This window comes from Cololabis saira, chromosome 6, assembly GCF_033807715.1.
Source record: "Cololabis saira isolate AMF1-May2022 chromosome 6, fColSai1.1, whole genome shotgun sequence".
Taxonomy (NCBI): domain Eukaryota; kingdom Metazoa; phylum Chordata; class Actinopteri; order Beloniformes; family Belonidae; genus Cololabis; species Cololabis saira.
This window is the reverse complement of record NC_084592.1, coordinates 43,203,800-43,228,630: the sequence shown is the minus strand read 5'-3', so window position 1 is coordinate 43,228,630 and position 24,831 is coordinate 43,203,800. Positions and strand designations below refer to the sequence as shown.

General features: G+C 40.3%; 1 protein-coding gene across 1 annotated transcript; it reads right to left on the bottom strand.

Annotated features, from left to right (window-relative positions):
* Positions 1-715: 715 nt before the first annotated feature.
* On the bottom strand, positions 716-5,211 carry pou3f3a (POU class 3 homeobox 3a). Its single transcript, XM_061724621.1, has 2 exons — positions 4,345-5,211; positions 716-1,488 (listed from the first exon to the last, which is right to left on the bottom strand). The coding sequence occupies exons 1-2, from the start codon at positions 5,209-5,211 to the stop codon at positions 1,195-1,197; spliced, it is 1,161 nt and encodes a 386-aa protein (XP_061580605.1). The 3' UTR covers positions 716-1,194.
* Between the last annotated feature and the right edge of the window lie 19,620 nt (positions 5,212-24,831).

The following is a 24,831-nucleotide window of genomic DNA, read 5'->3' as shown; positions in this document are numbered from 1 at the left end:
GCACAGGAGGTGAGAAAAGTTGTCAAAGTAAATTATTGAAGCAGAGAAAAACAAAAAATAAGGAGTAATGTGGAATAAAGCCTTTAAATCTCCGTCCTCGTTCCGACATCAGCTCCTGCAGCATTACAAGGGAAACCTTATTTCTACAGTACAGAGAGGAAAAAAAAACAACTTTCTGTTTCAACGTCTCGGCTTTTGCAGCCTCTGAAAATGTCAACATTTTTCTCCAGTTTGTAATATCTCTGGGAAACAAAGGCCGTCTTCATAAAAACTTCCCTTTTTTTGTGCAGATTCCAGTCCAGGTCAAATATGTTTGTTGCTGTTTTGTCTTTCCAGTGGCCATATAGTGCAGAGAAATGCCCAGGAATGCAAAAAAAGATAGATATTCTTCCTATTAATGAAGATTCGCTGGATAACTGAAGGGAAATAAAAAAAATCCGATATTCTGCTCATTCAGAGGAAGATTTCTCTAAAAAATAAAATAAAATAATACTTGATGTTTGTGTTTTTGTATGTTTGCTGTTGTTTTGTCTTTCCAGTGGCCATATAGTGCAGAGAAATGCCCCCAAAAAAATGCAAAATGCAAAAAAAAGATAGATATTCTTCCTATTAATGAAGATTTGCTGGATAACTGAAGGGAAATTTAAAAAAATCCGATATTCTGCTCACTCAGAAGAAGATTTCTCTAAAAAAAAAAAAATTAAACACTTGATGTTTGTGTTTTTGTATAAACCTCCCTTTTTTGTGCAGATTCCAGTCCAGGTCAAATATGTTTGTCGTTATTTTGTCTTTCCAGTGGCCATATAGTGCAGAGAAATGCCCAGGAATGCAAAGAAAAGATAGATGTTCAAATGAAGATTGCAGGAAAACAAAATCATCCGATATTCTGCTCATTCAGAGGAAGATTTCTCTAAAAAATAAAATAAATTAAACACTTGATGTTGTCTGTGTTTTTGTATAAACCTCCCTTTTTTGTGCAGAATTCCAGTCCAGGTCAAATATGTTTTTTGTCTTTCCAGAGGCCATATAGTGCAGAGAAATGCCCAGGAATGCAAAAAAAAATTGATATTCTCCCTATTATCAAATGAAGATTGAAGGAAAAACGAAATCATCCGATATTCTGCTCATTCAGAGGAAGATTTCTCTAAAAAATAAAATAAATCAAACACTTGTTGTCTGTGTTTTTGTATGTTTTCACGTGTCGCTGTACATCCTCTTGCACTCTAGGGAGGGCGACGGCGTGTCGGGCCCCATTCCCACCTGGGAATACGCGTCCTCGGGGGTGCGAGGGAGTCCCGGCGGCGTCATGCGCTTCTCCTTCTGCCGGCGGTTGCAGAACCAGACCCGCACCACCTCCTTCTCCAGCTGCAGCGTGTCGGCCAGCGACGTGATCTCCTGCGCCGAGGGCTTGGGGCACTTGAGGAAGTGGCTCTCCAGCGCGCCCTTCACGCTCACCTCGATGGACGTGCGCTTTTTCCTCTTCCTTCCCTGCGTTAGGAGGATTGCATGAAATTGTTTAAAGGTTTTTTTTCTATAACAGGGGTCGGCAACTCGCGGCTCTTTAGCGTCGCCCTAGTGGCTCCTGGAGCTTTTTCAAAAATGTTTGACCTTTTTTTTCCTTTCTTTCTTCTTTTTTTCTCTTTCTTTCTCTTTTTTTTCTTCTTTTTTTCTTCCTTTTTCCTTTCCTTTTTAATCTCGACATTTCGACTTTTTTCTCAACATTTCGACTTTTTTCTCATCATTTCCACTTTTTTCTCGACATTTCAACTTTTTTCTCAACATTTCGACTTTTTTCTCGACATTTCGACTTTTTTCTCGAAATTCTGACTATTTCCTTGACATTTTGAATTTTTTCTCAACATTTCGACTTTTTTCTCAACATTTCGACTTTTTTCTCGACATTTTGCCTTTCACCATTTGCCTTCATTCTAATACAAGACTTTTCATTTTTTGCGGCTCCAGACATATTTGTTTTTTGTGTTTTTGGTCCAATATGGCTCTTTCAACATTTTAGGTTGCCGACCCCTGATCTATAAGATACAGTAGATTCAAGATTTGAATTTCAGCCTTTTCTTATTGAGCAGCTTGTACCTAATGATCATTTATTGCTTTCTGTAGAGCAAGGAAAAAGAGCATTCACATAGTCTGCCCCTTATACATGGAACAAACTTCAAAAGGATCTAAAAGTAACAGAACTTATTCCACTGAGTGATTTTAAGTCTAGAATGAGTGCACTTGAGACGGCATCTCTGATTTGTAACTGTTTTAAATTATTTTTCATTTTTTGTTTCATTTGATTTTAATATTTCACATTACACCTCTGTACATTTTAATATCTGAAATCTTGTGCTGCCTCTTGGCCAGGACACCCTTGCAAAAGAGATTTTTAATCTCAATGGGTTTCTTTTCCTAGTTAAATAAAGGTTAAATAAAAAAAACTATACCCATACAACTAAGGAACATCACATCTCTTTATTTCTTCTCTAAAAACACAAATCAGTGGTTACTGGATAATCAAACATTCTGTAATAATCTGGTATAGGAGTCAGGTTATTGTTTTTACTACCTGTTTGTGCTTATGTGCTTTTGTGTGCTCTTGTTCTTCATTTATGTTCTTTGTCATTATTCCGTTATATCATGGTTTTACCCATTGTTTGTACTCTGTGCTCTAGTGTGTTCTCTTTCAATGTTTTTTATATATGCCATCAACCTGCAGATTTATTTACATGATGGACTCAAGTGCTCATGTTAATTAATGTGTGTTGTCCCTTTTAAATAAAATAAATGAAAAAAATAAATGAAAGATTCTACACTGGTAGTTACTCGCAGCGCAGGAACACACCCTGGTTTGTACGACTACACTGTTTTAGAGTTCTTCTTTAGGTGAAGACAATGAAGAGAAACAGATGTTTTAAAACCGATATACTGTAGGTTCCATCCTGTTTTTCTCAAAGTTTTAGTGATCTTAGGTGTGCGTTAACATCTCAAGTAAGAAACAATCTTGCAGGATATAAGTGGCTGAAAGTGTGACATGTTTAGGTTTCTTTAACCACAGATAAGGTTCAACATCTATAACTGTAAAGAAAACCCCCCTTTTTAGTATAAATAGGGCTGGATCGATGACCACAGTGTGCATTCCTCTCTTACCTCTGTGGTCTGAGAGAAGTGTTACCTCCGGCTGGAAAAGGTTTAAAGTCTCCAATACTTGGACCACACGCTACAGAAACAGCTACGTCCCTGCTGCAATTTTCCTTTATTACTGAGGTCTATTCTGCTTTTAACTTATCTATTTCTATTTATTAGAAACCCTGACCTTGGTTTTTACTTCTTTATTCATGCATTGTTCCTTTGCCTTGTGGGAAACATCTACTTTTATCCTGTCACTGAGCATTTGTGAGAACCTGCCATGTCTGTCTTCTGCTGTTTTGCAAACCTGTTAATTGTTTTTACCGTTTTTGTCCTGATGTGTCAAATTAAGGACAGTAGAGATTGTGTGTGAGATGCCTTTTACTGCAAAACAAATCTACTGTACCTACGGGCAGTACTGGAGTTGAGGGGGGATGAGGGGGGATGAGGGGGGATGGCATCCCCCCCCTGAAATAAAAACAGTCCAAATCATCCCCCCTGTAAAACTGCCATCCCCCCTTTCCATCCCTTATGTCATTTCATCAATGAATGTGGTTTTACTGCTATTTCAACATTTAGAGTCATCACCAGAAAAATAACTTATTTGACAATTTTCACCTGTTTCAAGTAAATTTTCACTTGAAAATCTGCCAGTGGGACAAGATTTATCTTCTTATTACAAGCAAAAAAAATCTTGTTCCACTGGCAGATTTTCCTTCTTATTTCAAGTGAAAGTCTACTTGAAACAGGTGAAAATTGTTTGTTTTTTCCAGTGATGAGTCTTGTTTTAAGTGTAATGAGATTTTATTTTACTAAAATGAGACATCTTAACTAGAAATAAGACAAATATTCTTGTTAAGATTTTGGGTTTTTGCAGTGTATTATGTCAGATGTGCTGTATTATTGCCACTTTCCACCTAATACCATTGTTTTGTATTGCTCTAAGAAAGGTCTTCTGCCTGTTTGCGAGATAGAGTTGAAAATGTCAAAATGCTGTATTAAAGGAAGGCTAAAACTTTTATTCCTTGTCCCCCACTGGATTTATTCTCTAAAATTTTACTGTTTATTGTCCCCCCCAACTATGAAACGGGATTTTCGCCCCTGCCTATACGGGTATTAATAAAGTTAACTTGAACTTGAGCTTGCATTAACTTCCATTCTTCCCCCTGGTTTTCTTATAATGCACCAGACAAACAGAAAACTGCAGATCTTTTTCACCTGCGTTGCGATCTTGTCGATGCCGGTGGGGCTTCCCGTGGTGGAATCCGCCTCCTCCAGCCACTTGTTCAGCAGGGGCTTGAGCTTGCACATGTTTTTAAAGCTGAGCTGCAGCGCCTCGAACCTGCAGATGGTGGTCTGGGAGAAAACGTTCCCGTACAGGGTTCCCAGGGCCAGGCCCACGTCCGCCTGCGTGAAGCCCAGCTTGATGCGCCGCTGCTTGAACTGTTTGGCGAAGTGTTCCAGGTCGTCCGAGGTGGGGGTGTCCTCGTCCGAGTGGGAGTCGTGGGCCACCCCGGGGTGCTGCTGGTGGCCGTGGTGACTGTGGTGGTGGTGGCTGTGGTGGTGGCTGTGGTGGTGGTGAAGGGGGTCCAGGTCCGGGGACTCCCCGGCCCCGGAGCGCACCAGCCCGGCGTGCGTCAGGCTCTGCGCGCCGTGCGCGCTCAGCATGCCGTTGACGGTGAACCCCCCGGGCTGGGCGTAGATGAGCCCCTGCTGGGTCTGCTGGCTCTGCTGGGTCTGCTGCGGCCCCTCCGTGATGTGCGGCCCCTCCGCGGCCCCCCAGCTGCCCTGGTGCGCCCCCAGATGCGCGGACCGGTGCAGGAGCGCGGACCCGGAGTGCAGGTCGTCCCGGCCGGCGCTGCGCAGAGCCGTCACCCACTGCGGAGCGTGGCTCAGCATGTGCCCCCCCTGCTGCATGAAGTCGCTCTGCACCATCTTCACCGAGGAGGGGTCGCCCCGGTACCCCCCCGCCGACACCGCGGTGCCCGGCCCCGGCTGCATGCCGGCCCCCCTCCGGTCGCCGGACAGGATCCTGCTGCTGGGGAGGTAAGGGCTGGAGGTGGCCGCTGCCATCCCCCAGAGCATGTACCTGCAGGGTCGATTCCGCCGCTCCCTAGTCCTTAAAAAACACTTCTGCTGATTTGGAGGTGAAATATTATATCCCCCCCACCTCCAGTTTCAGAAATTACGCACCAAATCACCGCCGCTCCCTAATCCTCAAACCACTTCTGCTGATTTCCAGGTGAAATATTATATATAAAAAAGTCGAAATGTTGAGAAAAAAGTCGAAATGTCAAGGAAATAGTCAGAATTTTGAGGAAAAAAGTGAAATATTATATTCCCCTCCCCACCAGTTTACGCACCCAAATCACTCCATAGATGCGTAAAACAGTCTCAGATAAACCCACGCGTGTTGGAGAACTTTTTCTCTGTCTCTTGCGCCGTGCGTAATCCTCTCAGGAAAAGAAAAAAGGCATTTGATGTGTGCGTAAAACTGTGATTATTCAGCTTTCTTCTGTTCTGACATCAACGTTTATGATGGAAGTGAAATGATACTAAACTAAAGCCCGTAAAAGCTTCTTCCCTAATCCATGTGACCCGCGTCCTGCTGGAGCCGGCGCGTCTTCTGCAGCGCGGAGCAGAGATGAGTCTGAGTTTACTTTCAGCCTCGGCTGCGTTTTTTCCTCTCAGCCCGTTTTCTGTCCAATGGCAGCAGAAAACGCTGCGCAAAGCCTCCGCTGATTGGACGCGCGGCTCTAGAGGAGCCGCTGCTTCCAGCGAGTTGGTGAACGGAGTTTCTCGCTTGGGGTGGGGGAAAAAAGCAACAATTTATTGACAAACAACTAAAGAGAGAGAAAAAAAAAAAACAACTAATACATGCAAATGATGAACTATGCAGGGGCGCCTCCAAAAATGTTTCATAGGGGGGCCAGATGGGGCCACTTCGATTCTTGGGGTGGAAACCAAAACTTAAAGCCATAATTACAGGGTTTTATTATACTGTTGTAGTATACAGGCTCAGAAATACTTATTTTTTTATTTTTTTTTACTTTCTAACTTGTCTACATATATATTAATGGTTAATACCATGTTGGTAAAAACCTAATATATATATATATATATATATATATATATATATATATATATATATATATATATATATATATATATATATATATATATATATATATATACAATATTTTTATTATTATGCTCAAAAATACTTAAAGAAACGCCTACTGATATGCATTTGGCCCAAATGATTTTTGGATGAAACACATAACTGACGATAGAATCTATGTTATTGAGCTAAGTGGGGTGGCTAGCAAATTTGTAGGGGGGGCCGTGGCCACCCCTGGCCCCCCCTGTTGGCGCCACTGGAACTATGTGTTGATTAGACAACAAATGCAAACAACACTCAGGAATTTATAAATCGGTTCCTTATCATTATCATTATTATTATTATTATTATTATTATTATTATTATTATTATTATTATTATTATTATTATTATCATTATTAATAGTATTATTATTATCATTATTATTATTATTATTATCATCAATTTTATTATTAATTATTATTATTATTATTACTATTATTATTATTATTATTATTATTATATTTTATTATTATTTTATTATTATTTGTATTATTATTATTATTATTATTATTATTATTATTATTATTATTATTATTATTGTTATTATTATTATATATTATTATTATTAATATTATTATTATTATCATTATTATTATTTTTTTTAATTATTATTATTATTATTATTATTATTATTATTATTATTATTATTATTATTATCATTATTATTATTATTATTATTATTATTATTATATTATTATTATTATTATGTATTATTATATAATTAGTATTATTATTATTATCATTATTATTATTATTACTATTATTATCATTATTATTATTATTATTATTATTATTATTATTATTATTATTATTATTATTATTATTATTATCATTATTATTATCATCATTATTTTTACTATTGTTCAAGCAGCAGCAGTGATGTAATAATGGCGTGATTGCGTGTTTGTCCCGTGTTTGGTTCTGCAGGAGTCCAGACTGAATCAGGGCGCAGATCAGATGGGTTTAACGGGGGGGTTCGGGGTTTGGACGCCTCCTGCATATCAATGCGTTTCCTCCTTTCACATGGAAACGCGAGGCCTGAGCTCTGGACAAAAAACTTCCAGCGATGTGATTTTCCCATCTGAGACAGAGACACACACGAACCGGTTCTGCTGCTGAGAAGTTTCCACCGCGGTGGGGAAATGTTCTGCTGCGTGTTTGCTCGGCTTTTACGGGCCTTAGGAGAGAAAAAAGGCATCAGCCAACACACATGGAGTTTTGTGTTTGGAGCTGACAGCCAGGTGCAGCCGCAACTTGTTCATAATTTATGTATTTCGGCAGATTTGTGTTGGATCTGGTCCAAAAGGTAAATAAAGGAGGTAAAGGATAAGACTGAAACAAGTGAAAAGCATTAAATCAACTTTCTGTCTGTTATATAAAACAAACACCAAACTAATATAAATATCCACAATAATGTGTCTCCTAAATGTAATCTTCCAGTGAGGTTGTTGTGGAGTTTAATTAATGGTCTTAATCTGTTTATTATTTCTATTTAGAGATAATCTGGCCAGAGCAGCCTTACGAGAGTCCTGCTACTGAAGAGAATATAACTAAATCAGGGGTGGCAACATAAAATGTTGAAAGAGCCTTATTGGACCAAAAACACAAAAAACAAATATGTCTGGAGCCGCAAAAAATGAAAAGCCTTGTATTAGAATGAAGGCAAATGGTGAAAGGCAAAATGTCGAGAAAAAAGTCGAAATGTCGAGAAAAAAGTCGAAATGTTGAGAAAAAAGTTGAAATGACGAGAAAAAAGTCGAACTGACGAGAAAAAAGTCGAAATGTTGAGAAAGAAGTCGAAATGACGAGAAAAAAGTCGAAATGTTGAGAAAAAAGTCGAAATGTCAAGGAAATAGTCAGAATTTCGAGAAAAAAGTCGAAATGTCGAGATTAATGTTGAAGTACAATCTCGAGAAAAAAGTCAAAATGTTGAGAAAAAAGTCAGAATATTGAGAAAAAAGTCGAAATGTCAAGGAAATAGTCAGAATTTCGAGAAAAAAGTTGAAATGTTCAGAAAAAAGTCAAAATGTCGAGATTAATGTTGAAGTACAATCTCGAGAAAAAATTTGAAATGTTGAGAAAAAAGTTGAAATGTTGAGAAAAAAGTCAAAATGTTGAGAAAAAAGTCAGAATGTTGAGAAAAAAGTCGAAATGTCAAGGAAATAGTCAGAATTTCGAGAAAAAAGTCGAAATGTTGAGAAAAAAGTCAAAATGTCGAGATTAATGTTGAAGTACAATCTCGAAAAAAAGTCGAAATGTTAAAAAAAAGGCGAAATGTAGAGAAAAAAGTCGAAATGTCAAGATTAAAAAGGAAAGGAAAAAGTACGAAAAAAAGAGAAAAAAGAAGAAGAAAAAAAGAGAAAGAAAGAGAAAAAAAGAAGAAAAAAAGGAAAAAAAAGGTCAAACATTTTTGCAAAAACTCCAGGAGCCACTAGGGCGGCGCTAAAGAGCCGTCCTAGTGGCTCTAGTGGCTCTAGAGCCGCGGGTTGCTGACCCCTGAACTAAATGAATCTCAAAACTTCATACTTAATTTGGAAAGTGTTTTATTTTTCTATTTGTGGACTCGTCCTCCCAGCTGCAGGTCTCCAATCCATCCCGGGTAATAATTCATGGTCTTAATCTGTTTATTATTGCTATCAAGAGATCATCCTGCTACTGAGGAGAATATAACTAAATACATCTCTCAAAACTTCATCCTTAAATGGGAAAGTGTTTTATTTTTCTATTTGTGGGTCTCCAGTCCATCCCGGGTCCACACACATGAAATAGGACACACTCAACCTCCCTCATACGCTGCTGAGCCATCAGGGGGGAGACGGGGTACCAGGGGCGCGCCGTCCACGCAGGAAACCCCCAGCAGGGATGGAAACAGGGGCGTCTCCAAAAATGTTTCATAAGGGTGGCCAGATGGGGCCAATTCAATTCTTGGGGTGGACACAAAAACTAAAAGCCATCATGACAGGATTTTATTATACTGTTGTAGTTTACAGGCTCAGAAATACTTATTATTAGAGACCGAGCCCTTACAGTGCAAAGGCCCTATTGTATCTGTAGGAATTTTGCTCGTTTTTTGCCTTCTTCCGACGAAATGAGGGCCTTTTTGCCCCCCTAAACGTGACCCCAAAAGTCACCAAATTTGGAAACGCAAGCCAGGCCTGGTGAAAAATTTAATGATTTGCATTAATGGGCGTGGCCTAATGGCTCAACAGCGCCCCCTAGAAAACTTTGTGCCTCAAGCTCCACAGTACGGTTTGACGTACATGCACGAAATTCGGTACACACCTGTATCATGTTGCAACTTAAAGAAAAGTCTCTTGGCGCCATGTCTGAAACCGAACAGGAAGTCGGCCATTTTGAATTAATCGTGTAATTTTGGCGCAATTTATGCCATTTCTTCGGCCGTTAATGCGGCCCGAACCGTAACGTGCACCCAGGTGTGTTATACATCAAAATGTGCGTTTTATATTTTTTTCTTTAATTTTTTAATTTTTTTAAATATTCTATTTATTTATTTATTTATTTTTTTTATTAGGCTCAGAAATACTTGAAGAAATGCCGTCTGATATGCATTTGGGCCAAATAATTTGGGATGAAAGGCATAACTGACGATAGAATCTATGTTATTGAGGTAAGTGAGGTGGCCAGCAAATTTGTAGAGGGGGCCATGGCCACCCCTGGCCCCCCCCTGGTGGCGCCACTGGATGGAAACCTGTCGTCCTGCACCAGGTTTTAGTTTTTCTACAAACAGAACAATCTGATGCATCTAAATGTCCATATCTGCTGTTTTATTCTTAAAACCTCCCAAAATATCAAGGCTCAACTTTACAGCCACGTGATCAGGAGTTTATAGGTGTTATATCCGGACCAAGTGGCAATAGTTAAATTATTAACATAAGCTTACAAATAGTTTGTTTTACAATTCAGTTAAGGATTAAAAAAAACCTTCAGGTTGGTGTCAAAACTATTTTTAAATGTAAAAAAGAAATACAAAGAAGTTTGCAGTGATGAAAATGTTTACCACTGATGCCGGTTTCGTCAGTCTTCCTACCTGACAAATAAACTACCCATAATTTCTCATAATTGCATGTTTTACTTCCATCACGGGAACCGTCCTTAAAAATAAATCAAAAATCAGTGATTCAGACGAGAAGTTGATGGAATCAGTGCAAAAATCAATGCAGTGACGAGTTTTACATTCATGGAACTTTAAATTTAAAAAAAAAAGGACCTGATTAATTATTACACAGCTCCCAGAACTTGTTTACTATCTTCCCGCGTTCAGTAGAAGCAGCAGAACATGCAAAGAGCTGCACAAAAGCGCCTCAGTGCTCGGCAGCTCCGACCCGGCAGCATAATGTGCAGGAACCAGACGGCGCAGGCTAATGTTTCTCATGTGTTGTGCTGCCTGGTCGCAGCACCGGCTCCTCTATTTGTTATTCATGAAGGAAGCTGGGTGAAGAGGCCTTCTTATGATGCACATTTTTTCTCCCCCCTCACCATCACTCCCCTCTGCCTCCCTTTCCTCCCAATCCGCCGCGGAGCCGCTCCACAACCAGGAATACGATCTGTTTTTGTTGCAGCGAATGCTGCAAGTAATCCGCCGTAATGAGCACGACACCGGCAGCTAATTGACATTATTGTCCCTTTAAGATCAACCTGAAACCCTTCACGGGGAGACCCCCCCTCCCTCTCCATCTCCCTCCATCTCCCCCCGTCTCCCTCCCTTCGCCCTCCGTTGAGTCTTCAGTATGCAGATCGGCCATTTCTGTCCCCAGGCTATTTTCTTTGGTAGACTCTTGAAATATGTAAATGTTTCCAACAAAAAAAAAAAAAAAACACAAAAAAAACCTTCATCTGGGCTCCAGAAGTTTTCCACTCAAAAGAAACAGATGATTTCTCTCTTCTTTATGCTATTTTTTGGTTAACTTTTCAGTCGACTATCCGTCTAATTAGAATAAAATAAAAACAAAGACAAAAAAATTCTTTCAAGGGCAAAAGTACGGTGGCCGAGACCCACCATTGCTGAAAATTAAAGAAACACTGCAAATAAAAATAAACCGCCGCTGCAGATAAAATAAACGCTGCAAATATAAAAAAACGCCGCTGCAAATAAAAAAAAACGACGCAAATAAAAAAGCCACAACGGAAGTGAATTACCGGGGACTATTTTTGCTGATGCACCGGTGTTTTTTTACGTGAGAGGAGAAGAAGAAGACGAAGAGGACGTAAGTGAAAAGGAAGAAATAAGAAGAGTGAGGAATAAGAAGAACAACGAACGAGAAAATAAGTGAAAAGGTTAGTGTTCAACGTCGCTACGTGTAATTTTTAATGTGCAAAAATAGTCCCCGGTAATTCACTTCCGTTGTGGCTTTTTTATTTGCGTCGTTTTCTTATTTTATTTGCAGCGGGGTTTCTTTATATTTGCAGCCTTTCTTTTATTTCCAGCTGCGGTTCTTTTTTTTTTTTTTTGCAGCGTTTATTTTATTTGCTAAGCGTTTATTTAATTTGCCGTTTGTTTCTGTTTGCAGCGTTACTTTTATTTTCAGCAATGGCGAGTCTCGGCCACCGTACAAAAGCATCTCTTTTACAAGTGTGTGTTTTAGGGCTGATAACGATTCCTCGAATAATTCGAGTAATTCGATTACAAAAAAATTATCGAGGAATTTTCTCTGCCTCGAGGGAATCGTTTAATTTTGCAGCTCAAGCATCGTATTTTACGGTGGCCGAGACCCGACATTGCTGAAAATAAAAGTAATGCTGCAAATAGAAACAAACGCAGCTGCAAATAAAATAAACGCTAAGCAAATAAATAAACGCTGCAAACATAAAGAAACGCCGCTGCAAATAAAATAAAAAAACGACGCAAATAAAAAAGCCACAACGGAAGTGAATTACCGGGGACTATTTTTGCTGATGCACCGGTGTTTTTTACGTGAGAGGAGAAGAAGAAGACGAAGAGGACGTAAGTGAAGAAAGAAGAAGTGAAAAGTGAAAGTGAAAAGGAATAAATAAGAAGAGCGAGGAATAAGAAGAACAACGAACGAGAAAATACGTGAAAAGGTTAGTGTTCAACGTCACTACGTGTAATTTTTTATGTGCAACACCGGTGCATCGGCAAAAATAGTCCCCGGTTTCGTTGTGGCTTTTTTATTTGCGTCGTTTTTTTATTTTATTTGCAGTGGGGTTTCTTTATATTTGCAGCGTTTCTTTTATTTGCAGCTGTGTTTCTTTTTGTTTGCAGCGTTTCTTTTATTTGCAGCAGCGTTTGTTTCTGTTTGCAGCGTTACTTTTATTTTCAGCAATGGCGGGTCTCGGCCACCGTAGTAATGGCATTTTTAGGTTAGAAATAAGAACATTTCTTGGTAAGATCCTTAGTTTTTTGAGTGAAGGCAGTGAATTTGGTCGACTGGTGTAAGTTCAGGGTTTTTACTGTAAATGCACAGCCATGAACTTACTGTATTATATAATTCAGTCTTAGTGATGTCAATTAACATCTAACATCTTATGTATATTTATAATTGCTCTTTAACTAAACAAAAATACTGTATTTTCTGGACTATAAGCAGCACCTGTATATAAGCAGCATTCGCTCTATTTAACAAAAAAGATATGCAAGCCACAGATATTTATATTGTTAGATTAGATACTTACTACATGTACAGAAGGATTTTGAACTGTAAATGATGTACATGTTTGTACCTAAATAGATCCTTTCCTAACAGTGTCTTTTAACACGGCAGCAACTTTGCTAAAAAAACGGGACAGAACCAAGAGAAAATAACCGGTATTTATTTATCTATTTATCTGTTTGAAATCTGCTTCTACCTACTTCTATCTGCTAAAGAAGAAGTAGCGTATTCTTCTTTGCATTTATTTTGTCTTAGTTTTGATTCTAATTCCGGTTAGAGCGCCCCGAGCGGTGGAAGAAAAATCTACAGAATAACTGCACCTTTGTATAAGCTGCACGGTTGAAAACCTGTGAAAAAAGTAGCGGCTTATAGTCCAGAAAATTCGGTATGTTTTATCTGATTACTCGATTAATCGATGGAATTTTCAGTAGAATACTCGATTACTAAAGTATTCGAGTGTGTTTTGTGGATGGGGAAGCAGCTCTGCAGTGAGCCGTGCAGCTTCCTGCTCTCCGCCGACGCCGAACCCAGCGCTGCTCGAGTTCACGCGAGTGCTCTTCCTCTTCCACCTCTTCAGTGTCATCCTGCGGTTCTGATCATGAGTGCGTTTGACCTTCAGCTCCGCCTGAGCGCAGCATGAATCCCCATAAAACAACCGCCCGCTGCGTGTTTAAATCAGAAGCAGAGGCGGCCGCAGAGACAGAGGCAGGCAGGCTGGGAGAGAGGAGAGAGGGGGGAACCGCCGTATAGCCCGGGCTGCACGGAGAAATGAAAAGAGAAGGGACATGAAGGGAAACGATCAAAGTGCATCCATCTCTCAGCTCCGCTCATCTGCAGAGAAATACGATCCAAATATGACCGAGAGAGCTCTAATTTGCCGAGGTTTGGCCTGGTGTCCTAATGCGCTGTGACGTGACGTTTGAAATGGCTCTTTACGGAAATAAGCGAGACTTCACATCATTTATAACGGCTGGAAGTTTGAGCTGTCTGGCTCTGAGATTATGTGGTGGCATGTGCTCTGACGGAGGGGGAGCGGGGGCAGCTGTGTTTACGGCCCCGGATCAGCTGTTGGTCCCCCCGCTGGGGTTTAAACGATGACCCCCAGCGGACGCGACACGCTGCTGTCAGCCGGCTCATTATGTGCCAACGAGCTCGAGCTAATGTGTGGAAATGACTTTCATTAATCCCAACAGATGATTAGAGAGGAGCCCAAGTGGCGAGGAAGAGAATCCTGCAGGGACACGATGCCGGGATCCCTCTCTTTCTCTTTCCTCCCTGCGTTTATCCAGGTGTTTGCAGGTGCAGGGAGACGCTCACACCTGCCTTTCTCTAAGTATCTCCGTCCATTAACGGGATGGTGAGAGGTTTTTTCTCGGAACGATGGGATAAAAGCCTGCGATTAATGTTTGTGCCGAGCTCAACTCGGAGAGACGGGCCACATCTGGGCGAACCAGAGGAAGAGCTGAGAGAAAACGAGACATAAAAAGAATAAGCATAAAAAGAAACCTGAGTCCTGGAGATCTGGTTGTCATCGTTGATAACACAGCACCAAGAAACTCATTTCACATTTCAAGGAGGAGACCTGAGTTCAGTGCGGGGCCCTCCCTGGGTTGGTAGAGGATGGCAATGCCCAGGACTGTTAGGTAGGAGCACTGGGTGATAAAATGGGGAAAAAACCGGGATAAAAATATTTTTTAAAAAAGAAAAAAGACATTTCCGGATGCCAAAGGCTTTGTGAGAAGTGTTTTGGTTAAAACGAAGACCAACACAGTTCAACGACCTATAGATAAGCTCTGTCTTCTAATGGAGGCAGCATGATGAACTTAGGGGGGCTACAGTGTCTAGCCTCCTCAACAGACTTTTTCCTATGGAATTTGATTGGACTAATGGTCAAGTAACATACTTGTACGTTATGTAATTGTTCTATTTGGCTCCTTTGAATATTATTTATGTAATTGTCTTGCTAAAGCCCGCAATTAGGGGCCAGGATGTCGGAGCCATATTCGTACTGCTTGTATTTTGTGAAGGTGGTGCATCCAAGTGGTCCTGGTGATAATGTTGACTGATTATTGAAAATGGTGAATGGATTCTGTTTGTTATTGTTATTGTTTTCTGCTGCTCACGGCCTCCTCCTCCTGGTCGGACCGCCCTCCTCCTGTGATTAGGGAGAGGTACAGCTGGGTCCCGGGGCTGGTTTTTGTGTTGAAGGAGTGAGGAGTGAGACAGTTTTTCTATCGCTAAATAAGTTCTGGTTTTTTGATCATTGTAAAGTCAACCACAGAGAATATTTATGTTGGGAAAATAAATTCTAATTTTTTTTAAATCTGATCTCCGCGAGTGCTTAAACAATTTAGCGAGTCATAGACCTCCTCCTCAGACTACTTTGCTATTTAAAACATTTTTATTTAATGCAAGAGTAGCCATTACATCTGGCGTCTAAAGTCGTACATCTTAAGAAAACTCAAATATCCTATCTCAAAAAATTAGAATATTCTGGGAATCTTAATCTTAAACTGTAAACCATAATCAGCAATATTAAAATAATAAAAGGCTTGCAATATTTCAGTTGATTTGTAATGAATCCAGAATGTATGACATTTTTGTTTTTTTAATTGCATTACAGAAAACAAAGAACTTTATCACAATATTCTAATTTTCTGAGACAGTCCTGTACTGCGATACCTAAATAAAAAATTAAAAAAAGAAGAAATATGGCTCTAAGAAATGGGTTAGATTTCTCAAGTTTTCAAGTCTCCTGAGCAGAAATAGGAAACAAGCAAACAGGGTGCTGCTGTGTTTCAGTGTTCCTACACTCGCATCTCCTTTTTTTTTTTTTTTATCCGTTCGGCCTTCTGAAGTCCATCTGCAGACGCTATGACAGAGAAATTTAGTCAGGAAATACCTGCAGATCTGCAGCTTGTAACCACGGACAACCGTAGCCCTGTACCCGGGCGCGTCGGCGGGCCAAGTCAAACAGCCGGCGTCCCTGAAGGCCCGGCCCGGCCGAGTCTGGCTGGCCCTGCGCCGCTCATGAATGGAGAGAGCTCTCTCTGAAGCGCCTGGAAGGTCCGCCGGCTCATAAAGGCGCTCTGTACTTGAAACGGCTCCTCGGGTGGGTTCGGGGGGGAAAGGAGGAAGTATCACATATTTAGATACCGAGTGACTGATCCGCACCGTTGTTACGCAGGAGTCCGGCTCCACCAAGGTTGTAATTCTGTGTAAATTATCAGAGGAGTTTGTGTTTCTAGGACCGGGTTGAGGTGTAAACCACCTGAGACGTCCGTCAAGGGGATTAATGTTGCTAAAGGAGCAAACGCTGAGGTATCGTGACCTTTTTCTGGAAGTTGTAGTCGTCGTTTCTCACCGTTTCAAAGCCTTCGACGTCAGAAACACTGGACCCAGGGTTTTATAACAGTACCAGCTGATTATTATGGGCTGCCTGGATACTAATAGGGGGAATGCGCATGACGTCACAGATGCGACTTCACAGTGGGTTTCGCCCACTGAGTGGCAGAAAGACTAAGGCCACGTTTCCACATAGCCGGGTATTTACAAAAATGGATATTTCCCCCTCTACGTTTTGAAAAATATCATCATTTCCAGGAACCCGCATAAATATCTGTTAAGGTGCTATGAGCAGCCAAACCTACAGGGGGCAGTGTAACGAGAAGATAAAGTCATGCTAGCCAATCAGAATCCTGGAAAAAAACATCAACAAATGACACGAGTAACTTCCAGTTACTTCCAAGATGAACGAGAGTCTTTGGTTTGGAGTGACAGAGAAGTGGAGTTACTTTTAAGTGTGACTTTAGAATATAAAACAGGTCAAATATAAGAAAATATTGACGGTGGCCAAACTCATTGTAAACACAGGTCGCACTCATGACGCTGCACTGCAAAAACTCAAAATCTTACCAGGAATATTTGTCTTATTTCTAGTTAAAATGTCTCATTTTTAGTCAAAAAATCTCATTACACTTAAAACAAGAGTCATTACAAGATAAATAACTTGTTATTCGACAATTTTCACCTGTTTCAAGTAAATTTTCACTTTTTTCCAGTGATGAGTCTTGTTTTAAGTGTAATGAGATTTTTTTGACTAAAAATGAAACATTTTAACTAGAAATAAGACAAATATTCTTGTTAAGATTTTGAGTTTTTGCAGTGTGGTGACGTTTCTGTCTCATAATGTGACGTTCTGAAGCCTAAATCTCTGTTTCCCTCCGTTTACAAGCAAACGTGAAGACAGAGTTTTTGCAAATCTCCACTTTGCCCGGAGTTTTCAGAAATAATCGTTTTTGGTGACTTTGAGCTTCGTTTTCGTGTAAACGAACGGCCAAAACGCATGAAAACACCACCGTTTTTGCTCCGTCTGAGCGGGGCCTGAGTGGCAGCGTAAACTTTCAGTTTGAGCAACTGGAAAACATCTAAAATGGGAAAGAGCTGTTGTGCGATCGACTGAACTCATAGATTTAGCAAGAAATCTGAGTTATCGTTTAACAGACTGCAGAAAAATAAGCTTAACAGAGACAAATGGATCGCTGCAATTCACAGAAACAACTGGATTCCAGACACCGAAACGTGGATTTGTGGTTCCCATTTTGTATCAGGTAATGTTGGATTTTTGGGTAGCTAACGTTAAACGGTTAAATCATAAAGTTAGGTTCCTCATCTACCCACGCAAAAAGGATCTGTTCTTTAATGATTTTCCCATGAATCATCACCAGGTCCTTATCAAACGCAGTCAAACACGTTTGAGGATCACCCCCGACTCTGAACTGTTATGGCACTTTTCCACCAGCACCTACTCGGCTCTCCTCCACTCGGTTTGGTTCTTCTCCACTAGGGGTCTAACATGCCGAGTAAATACTTTTTGTGTAACTATTCTGCCGAGGTTCTAAGCGGCTGAGTCGGGCTGTGATGTCATCACACTACAGGCCACCGATTGGTCGGGGGGTTGGAGTCAGACGTCTGAGTCAGGATGTGGAAATCAGAGAAAGAGCGACAGAGAAGTCTGTTTCATGGTGCAACTCTGAGGTGCAGATGTTCCTAAACCTGGTGCTGAGGAGAGAATTAAAAAGATCTAGACGGGCGATAAGGAACGATCAGATCTACCAGGGGCTCTGTCACTTCATAGCTGCTCGCGGCTCCAGTTGACTTTTAGCAGCGCAGAGACAAACAAAAATTAAAAAGCGTCGCCGCTTGAATCTTCTCTCACTCTCATTTTTTAACTTGATATCAAACACAAGCCACAGACCCAGCAGCACATCTATCATCTCCTCTAGGTTCTACATCTTTAGTGTTGTTGTCTTCCTCGTTTAGATACGCAATCAAATACGTCACAGCAGCTTCTCCAACCTCCTACTTCTGCTCCAGGTGCTGGATTGTAGTGGGAAAAAAAATGAAATTGAATTGAATTATTCGTTGAAGAGCAACAGATGACCAACGTCCCGCTGAGTAAACGGACAAGAACGTGACGTCAGCTCCTCGAAGGGCCAGAAACTGACGAGACGCAAAAAAGTGAAGCAGATACAGACGAGCAGATTTACGAGCAACACTAGGGTCTTTTCAAGAGAAGCTTTTATAGTTGTTTTAAGAGAGCAACAGAGAGTAGTTTTCACTTCTTATTAAGTGAAACTTTTATAAAATAGCTTTTGGACAAAAGTACAGTTGCACTCTTTTCTCCAACCTTGACAGTAAAGAGGAAACTTTTCTTCTCCTCTTTCTCCGGGAAACGAAGACATCACCTTTAAGTGTAAAGATGACGTACCAAGTTACAGTAACTGTGGGCTTAAACGCCCCCGAGTGGATAATTGAGAGGACTTTATTCACTCAGGTTATATTTGTGGATGTATTTAAGGTCCATCTTCAAACAAAGGGACCTTATTGCGTGACATCATGATTAAATGAATAAAAAAATCATGGTGGACAAATTAACTTGTTAACGTGATTGGTTCGTTGTAAAATGTGCAGATGAAGTCCAATAGAAAGACTGGAACCAGGAAGGAACGCCTGCAGGGCTCGGAGCCCCCTCCTAACCCACGTATGGAGGTGGTGGCATCAGGATGTGGGTCGGCTTTCCTGCAGGAGGACCTGCATCTCCAGGAACGAAGGATCTTCCAACCAAATGGTTCAAATGAGTTGTGATCAAATGATTTATTCTGAGAAGAGACTTCTGCAGTATGGAGCTAGAACAGTCTCAGAATTTCTCAAATGCACACACCATTTCACAAATGCACAGGACAAAATTCACAAATGCACAGACCAGTCTCCCGACGGCTCTGGTTGAACAGCCCGACAAACCATCTCTGATCGCGCTGTTTTCTTTACCGAGATCACAAGAAAAGCAGAGCAGTGATCTCCTCTCCATCCCGTGTTGCTGTTTATTTATCTTTATTCCACCAACTCGAAATATTAATCACTTTTCTAAGCGAACGACGCAAACGCAGTTCAAACAGCAGGTGTATCCGCCCCTTTAATCTGATTGGTTTATGAGTAAGTCGTCCCCCACGTGGGGTGCGCTCTTATGATTGGCTGAAACAAAGGAAGATATCTGATTGGTTGCAGATCCTTCTGTGTTAAAAAAACGTATTTGTGGATCGAGTTACGTCAGGGGAGTCTCAAAAGTCACACGCAAATCCAGCGCAGCTCACAGACAAAAAAACATTTGTAAATCAGGTTACATTTGTGTGCGCATCAAAAATACATTTGTGTATCTTGTCCTACGCACGTGTGAATTGTTCTGTGCATTTGTGAAACGGTGTGTGCATTTGCGAATCATGAGACTGTTCTAGCTCCATACTCCAGGGCCGTTCCTGGTAGCTGAGAGGACCTGGGCCCTGAAAAACCATCCCGAACCCCCCCCCCCCCACTCATGGAAAAACACCTTTAGATGTTATGTTGAGCGGAAAATTTAAGAGCAAGCTTTTCCCTTAAAGAACAAATTTTAATACATATCACACCGATTGTAGATTTAAGACACATTGGGCCTGATTTACTAAGATCCTAAATAAAGAGTACTAAATTGCGTGTGCACTGAAAAAGTTTGCGCGTGCTGTTGTTGTGTGTTTTGCAGGTGATCAACTAAGATTGCGTGCGCAATTGATAACAGGTGCAAACAGCAGTATTTAAATGAGGTGTTGCGTGTCTTACGGATTTGACGAGTTGGAGTTAGAGATATTAGTGGAAGAGACAAATTGTTGTGCCGTATTCAGCACCCCTGCAGTGAAAAGCACCCCCTCGTATATTCAATGATAAGTAGACCAAGAAAAAAAACAACACACTGACACTTCAATATATTTATATATACACACTCACACAAACACATACTTAGGAGTTTATATTATATATATTGACAAATATTATGGAAGACAACACAGTAAGCAGGCTATTAATTAATGACATCAATAACCATTTACCCGATTTTTGTTATCTGTGACTGTGATTGTGGGAAAGTATGACTATTGTGGAATCCATGAGCGCATTTAAACATGAATCATTAACACAAAACTGGACGCTAAACAGAACGTGACACGGAATGAGAATATCATTTTTGTCAGACGAGGGGGTTCTTTTCACAGCAGGGGTGCTGAATACGGCACAACACCGGGGTATGACAACTGCAGAACAGGCGCACAATAAGACACACTTTTTTCTCCATGAAAACACGTGATTTATTTATTATCACAAATGAAAAAATGAATGTGCCTCCTGTGGCAACCTTTTGCTGAATAATACTCGATTTAACATTCAAATAAAATATTTCTCCTTTTGCATGTGGAGAATCCTCACAATAAATTGAGCCATCCCCACCCCAGTCCTCAAATCAGGCACCAACAAGAATCCCTGCGTAATGCTGGGCAGATTAGCACCTTCCTTTCGAACGTATTAAATACAGAGGCAATCACAATCCCCGCAAAAACGTTCAGGCTTGGTAAATCTCATTGCGGTTGGTAAATGGACATATTTGCATTTTCCCCTCCCAGTATTTAGCGATTTCTGGTGGGTACGCCCCATATTGATTATTCATCAGGGCAAAAGTACTAAATGAATTGCGTGTGCTATTTTGCTCATTTGAGAGGCGCAGTCGTCTTTGCACGCTGTTAGTAGATCAGCTGGCACTTTGGTTTGCGGGTGCTGTCAAGTTTGCACACGTTTTTACGCACGCAAACCTTTAGTAAATCAGGCCCATTGTGTCTTAACAACGCCCCCCCCCCCCCGTCCCTCACATACACCTGATATAAAAACCAACTTTGACAGGGTGTACATCACTGGACAAAGTTTGTGAAACACTGAATTGAGGTACTGGATCACAAAAGTCTCACCTCAGTCCTGCAGGAGATGTGTGGGCTGTATGTGGCGTATGTGAGAAAGAAGTCAGGGACAAAATTACAGCGAGCTCTGGCGGGCAACACATGTGAGCCAAGTTAAACAGTTTAAAGGCAACTCTATCGCACACTGACCAAGTGTATGTAGACTTTTCACCTTGAATAAAAACATACAACCGTCCACTGCTGGGTGGATTAGATTTAAGACCTCTGTGCCACCCCCGTAACCAAAAAAATGTAGATACAATACTTTTATACGGTTAAAAAAAAAAAAATGATTAGCAATGTATTCATTTTTTCTCAACATTTCGACTTTATTCACGAAATTTTGACTTTTTTCTCAACATTTCGACTTATCAAAACATTTTGACTTTTTTGTTGACATTTCGACTTCTTTCTTGAAGTGCATAATGAAAAAAAAATCTTCCTCCTAAAATATTATTTTTATTTTTTCCTGCCTGGCCCTAATACTCTTCCGTACCTTTCCTATAAGATCAGGAGGAGAAAAAAAAGATGTGGGTCTTTTTGTAAATAGTTTGTATTGTTGTGCACAACTGACCACAGAGTTAACACGGACAACCGTGGATCCAGTCTTTGTTAAATCTAGCTATCTAAGTCTAGCTTAATTTAAAATAATCTTAAAGTAAATTCAAGTGCTTTAATAAATAATAAAATAATAACAGAATAAAAAAATAAATTAAGCACAAGTAGCACATTTCCAGCCTTTGTACTTTTCTTTTTTAACCAGGCAGAACTAGAACAAACATGAACTCATAGAAACTCTGTGTGTTTGAGTCTGTGTAAATGTGACAAAACATGCAAAAACAAACATTTTTCCCAAAGAATCACTCAGTGATGTCATGAGATTGACGCGTACGCGGATAAAAGGGATAAAAGAAAAGTAACAGCTCAACGTAGCCTAATGTAGCGGAGTAAGAGGAACAGTTTCTTCTTCACAAATCTACTCAAGTAAAAATAAAAAGTATAGTGATTCAAAACTACTCCTAAAAGTACAACATTTCCCAAAACTTACTCAAGTAAATGTAACGGAGTAAATGTAACTTGTTACTACCACCTCGGCCCAATTCTGAGGCCACCAAACCAAACCCCATCCGCTCCTCGGCTGCGCCTAGAAAATTCTGTCTGTAAAAGTGATGATTAGAATCGGTGATGAAGGGCAGCAGTCCAACCCCCACGAGAAACGGGTCCGACAATGTGGCCCAAGCTCTGACACCAGATGTAAAGGGACCGGACAGCCCGTATAAGGGACTCCGGCACCCCTTACTCCCGGACAACCCCCACAGGAGTCCCCGAGGGTCACGATCAGTACTCGAGTTGTAAAAAGAATTTAGGGGGGATGGTGTATTTTATCCTATGGGGACAGATCATTTGTGCTGATTACAAATAATATAATATATTACAAATAATAGCAGTGACCAAAACACCTGCAGAAATACTGCAGGAATGACATAGCAGCAGTTAAATGCAGCCTTCTGTAAGCTTTAAATATCCACTGGGCTTACATCAAATACATCAAAACACAACAATAAAAAACACTTTTCTGAACTTATCAATATGACTCTGTCCTTCACAGGATAAGTCAAATGGATCACTGCAAAAACTCACAATCTTAACAAGAATATTTGTCTTATTTCTAGTTAAAATGTTTCATTTTAGTAAAAAAAATCTCATTACACTTAAAACAAGACTCATCACTGGAAAAAACAACAACTTTCACCTGTTTCAAGTAGATTTTCACTTGAAATAACTAGAAAAATCTGCCAGTGGAACAAGATTTTTTTGCTTGTAATAAGAAGATAAATCTTGTCCCACTGGCAGATTTTTCTACTTATTTCAATTGAAAATTTACTTGAAACAGGTGAAAATTGTCAAATAAGTGATTTTTCTGGTGTTATTTTTCTGGTGATGACTCTAAATGTTGAAATAGCAGTAAAACCACATTCATTGATGAAATGACATAAGGGATGGAAAGGGGGGATGGCAGTTTTACAGGGGGGATGATTTGGACCGTTTTTATTTCAGGGGGGGATGCCATCCCCCCTCATCCCCCTCAACTCCAGTACTGGCTACAGCAAAGAAATAATCTACCAAACATGAATTTCCTTACTATTTGTGCTAGTTGGTAATCCTGCAGTATCCCTTTCTTAGTGAACACATGAGGGTAATTATGTTCAGTCAAATCTGAGCAATAATATATTATATGTATTGACTTAAATACACTTTACAATGGGATAAATGTTTCACTCCTTGATTTCTTTCATAATTTTCATTTGCTTGGATAGATATGTTTATGGTTTATTGTTGGTAAATTTATCACCTCCATCATCGTGAGTTATTTTTGCATCATTATTATTAAGCGATAGAGATATCACAGTTTAAAATCAAGTAAAACTGGGAAGGTTTCTAGGAAAGAGTATTAGGGCCAGGCGGGAGGAAAATAAAAATAATATTTTAGAGGAGGAAGATTTTTTTTTTATCATGCACTTCGAGAAAAAAGTCGAAATGTCGAGAAAAAAGTCGAAATGTCGAGAAGAAAGTCGAAATGTAGAGATTAATGTTGAAGTACAATTTCGAGAAAAAGTCAAAATGTCGAGAAAAAAGAATAAAGTCATAGCCTAATTGCGAGAATAAAGTCGTAATATTACGAGAATAAAGTCGTAATATTACGAGAATAAAGTCGTAAAATTACGAGAATAAAGTCATAGCCTAATGTTGCGAGAATAAAGTCGTGATATTATGAGAATAAAGTCGTAAAATTACAAGATTCAAGTCATATTGTTGCGAGAATAAAGTCATAATATTACGAGAATAAAGTCGTAAAATTACGAGAATAAAGTCGTAAAATTACGAGAATAAAGTCGCAATATTACGAGAATAAAGTCGTAATATTAAGAGAATAAAGTCGTAAAATTACAAGATTCAAGTCATATTGTTGCGAGAATAAAGTTGTAATATTACGACTTTATTCTCGTAACATTAGGCCATGACTTTATTCTCGTAATTTTACGACTTTATTCTCGTAATTTTACAACTTTATTCTCGTAATTTCCAATTTTTTTTGTCTTAGTTTGGCCCTAATACTCCGTCGTAGGTTTCAGAATAAAAACTTCCATTCCATGTCCATTTTCATCCTCGTGCAGGGTTTTTACAGAGAGAGTCACTGGGAGCTGATTCAAGACGTTCTTCCCAGAGCAACAAGCGCACCAGATTTCCACTGCATGAACGTTTGCGGCCTCCTCGGAGGCGCCGTGCTCAGACTAAATACAGACGAGTGGAGATGCCAGAGCTTTTTCTGACAGGCGTAAACCTCTGCGTTCAACAACAGTCCAATAAAAACCGGTGTCAGCAACGAAGGGCGCGACACGAAGCCGTGGGAGAGCTCTCGCCGGCTGACGCCGCTTGACTTCCCACCCCTGAACCGACGCCCCGCGGACCCGGCAGCTCGCCGTGGGCCATCGAACCCCCGCCGGCGCTCGCGGCGCACGAGCGGGATCAGAGACGACCTTGGCAAGGCGCGCGGCAAAAACACGGCCCACTTCAGCATCCGTCTTTGATGTGAATTATC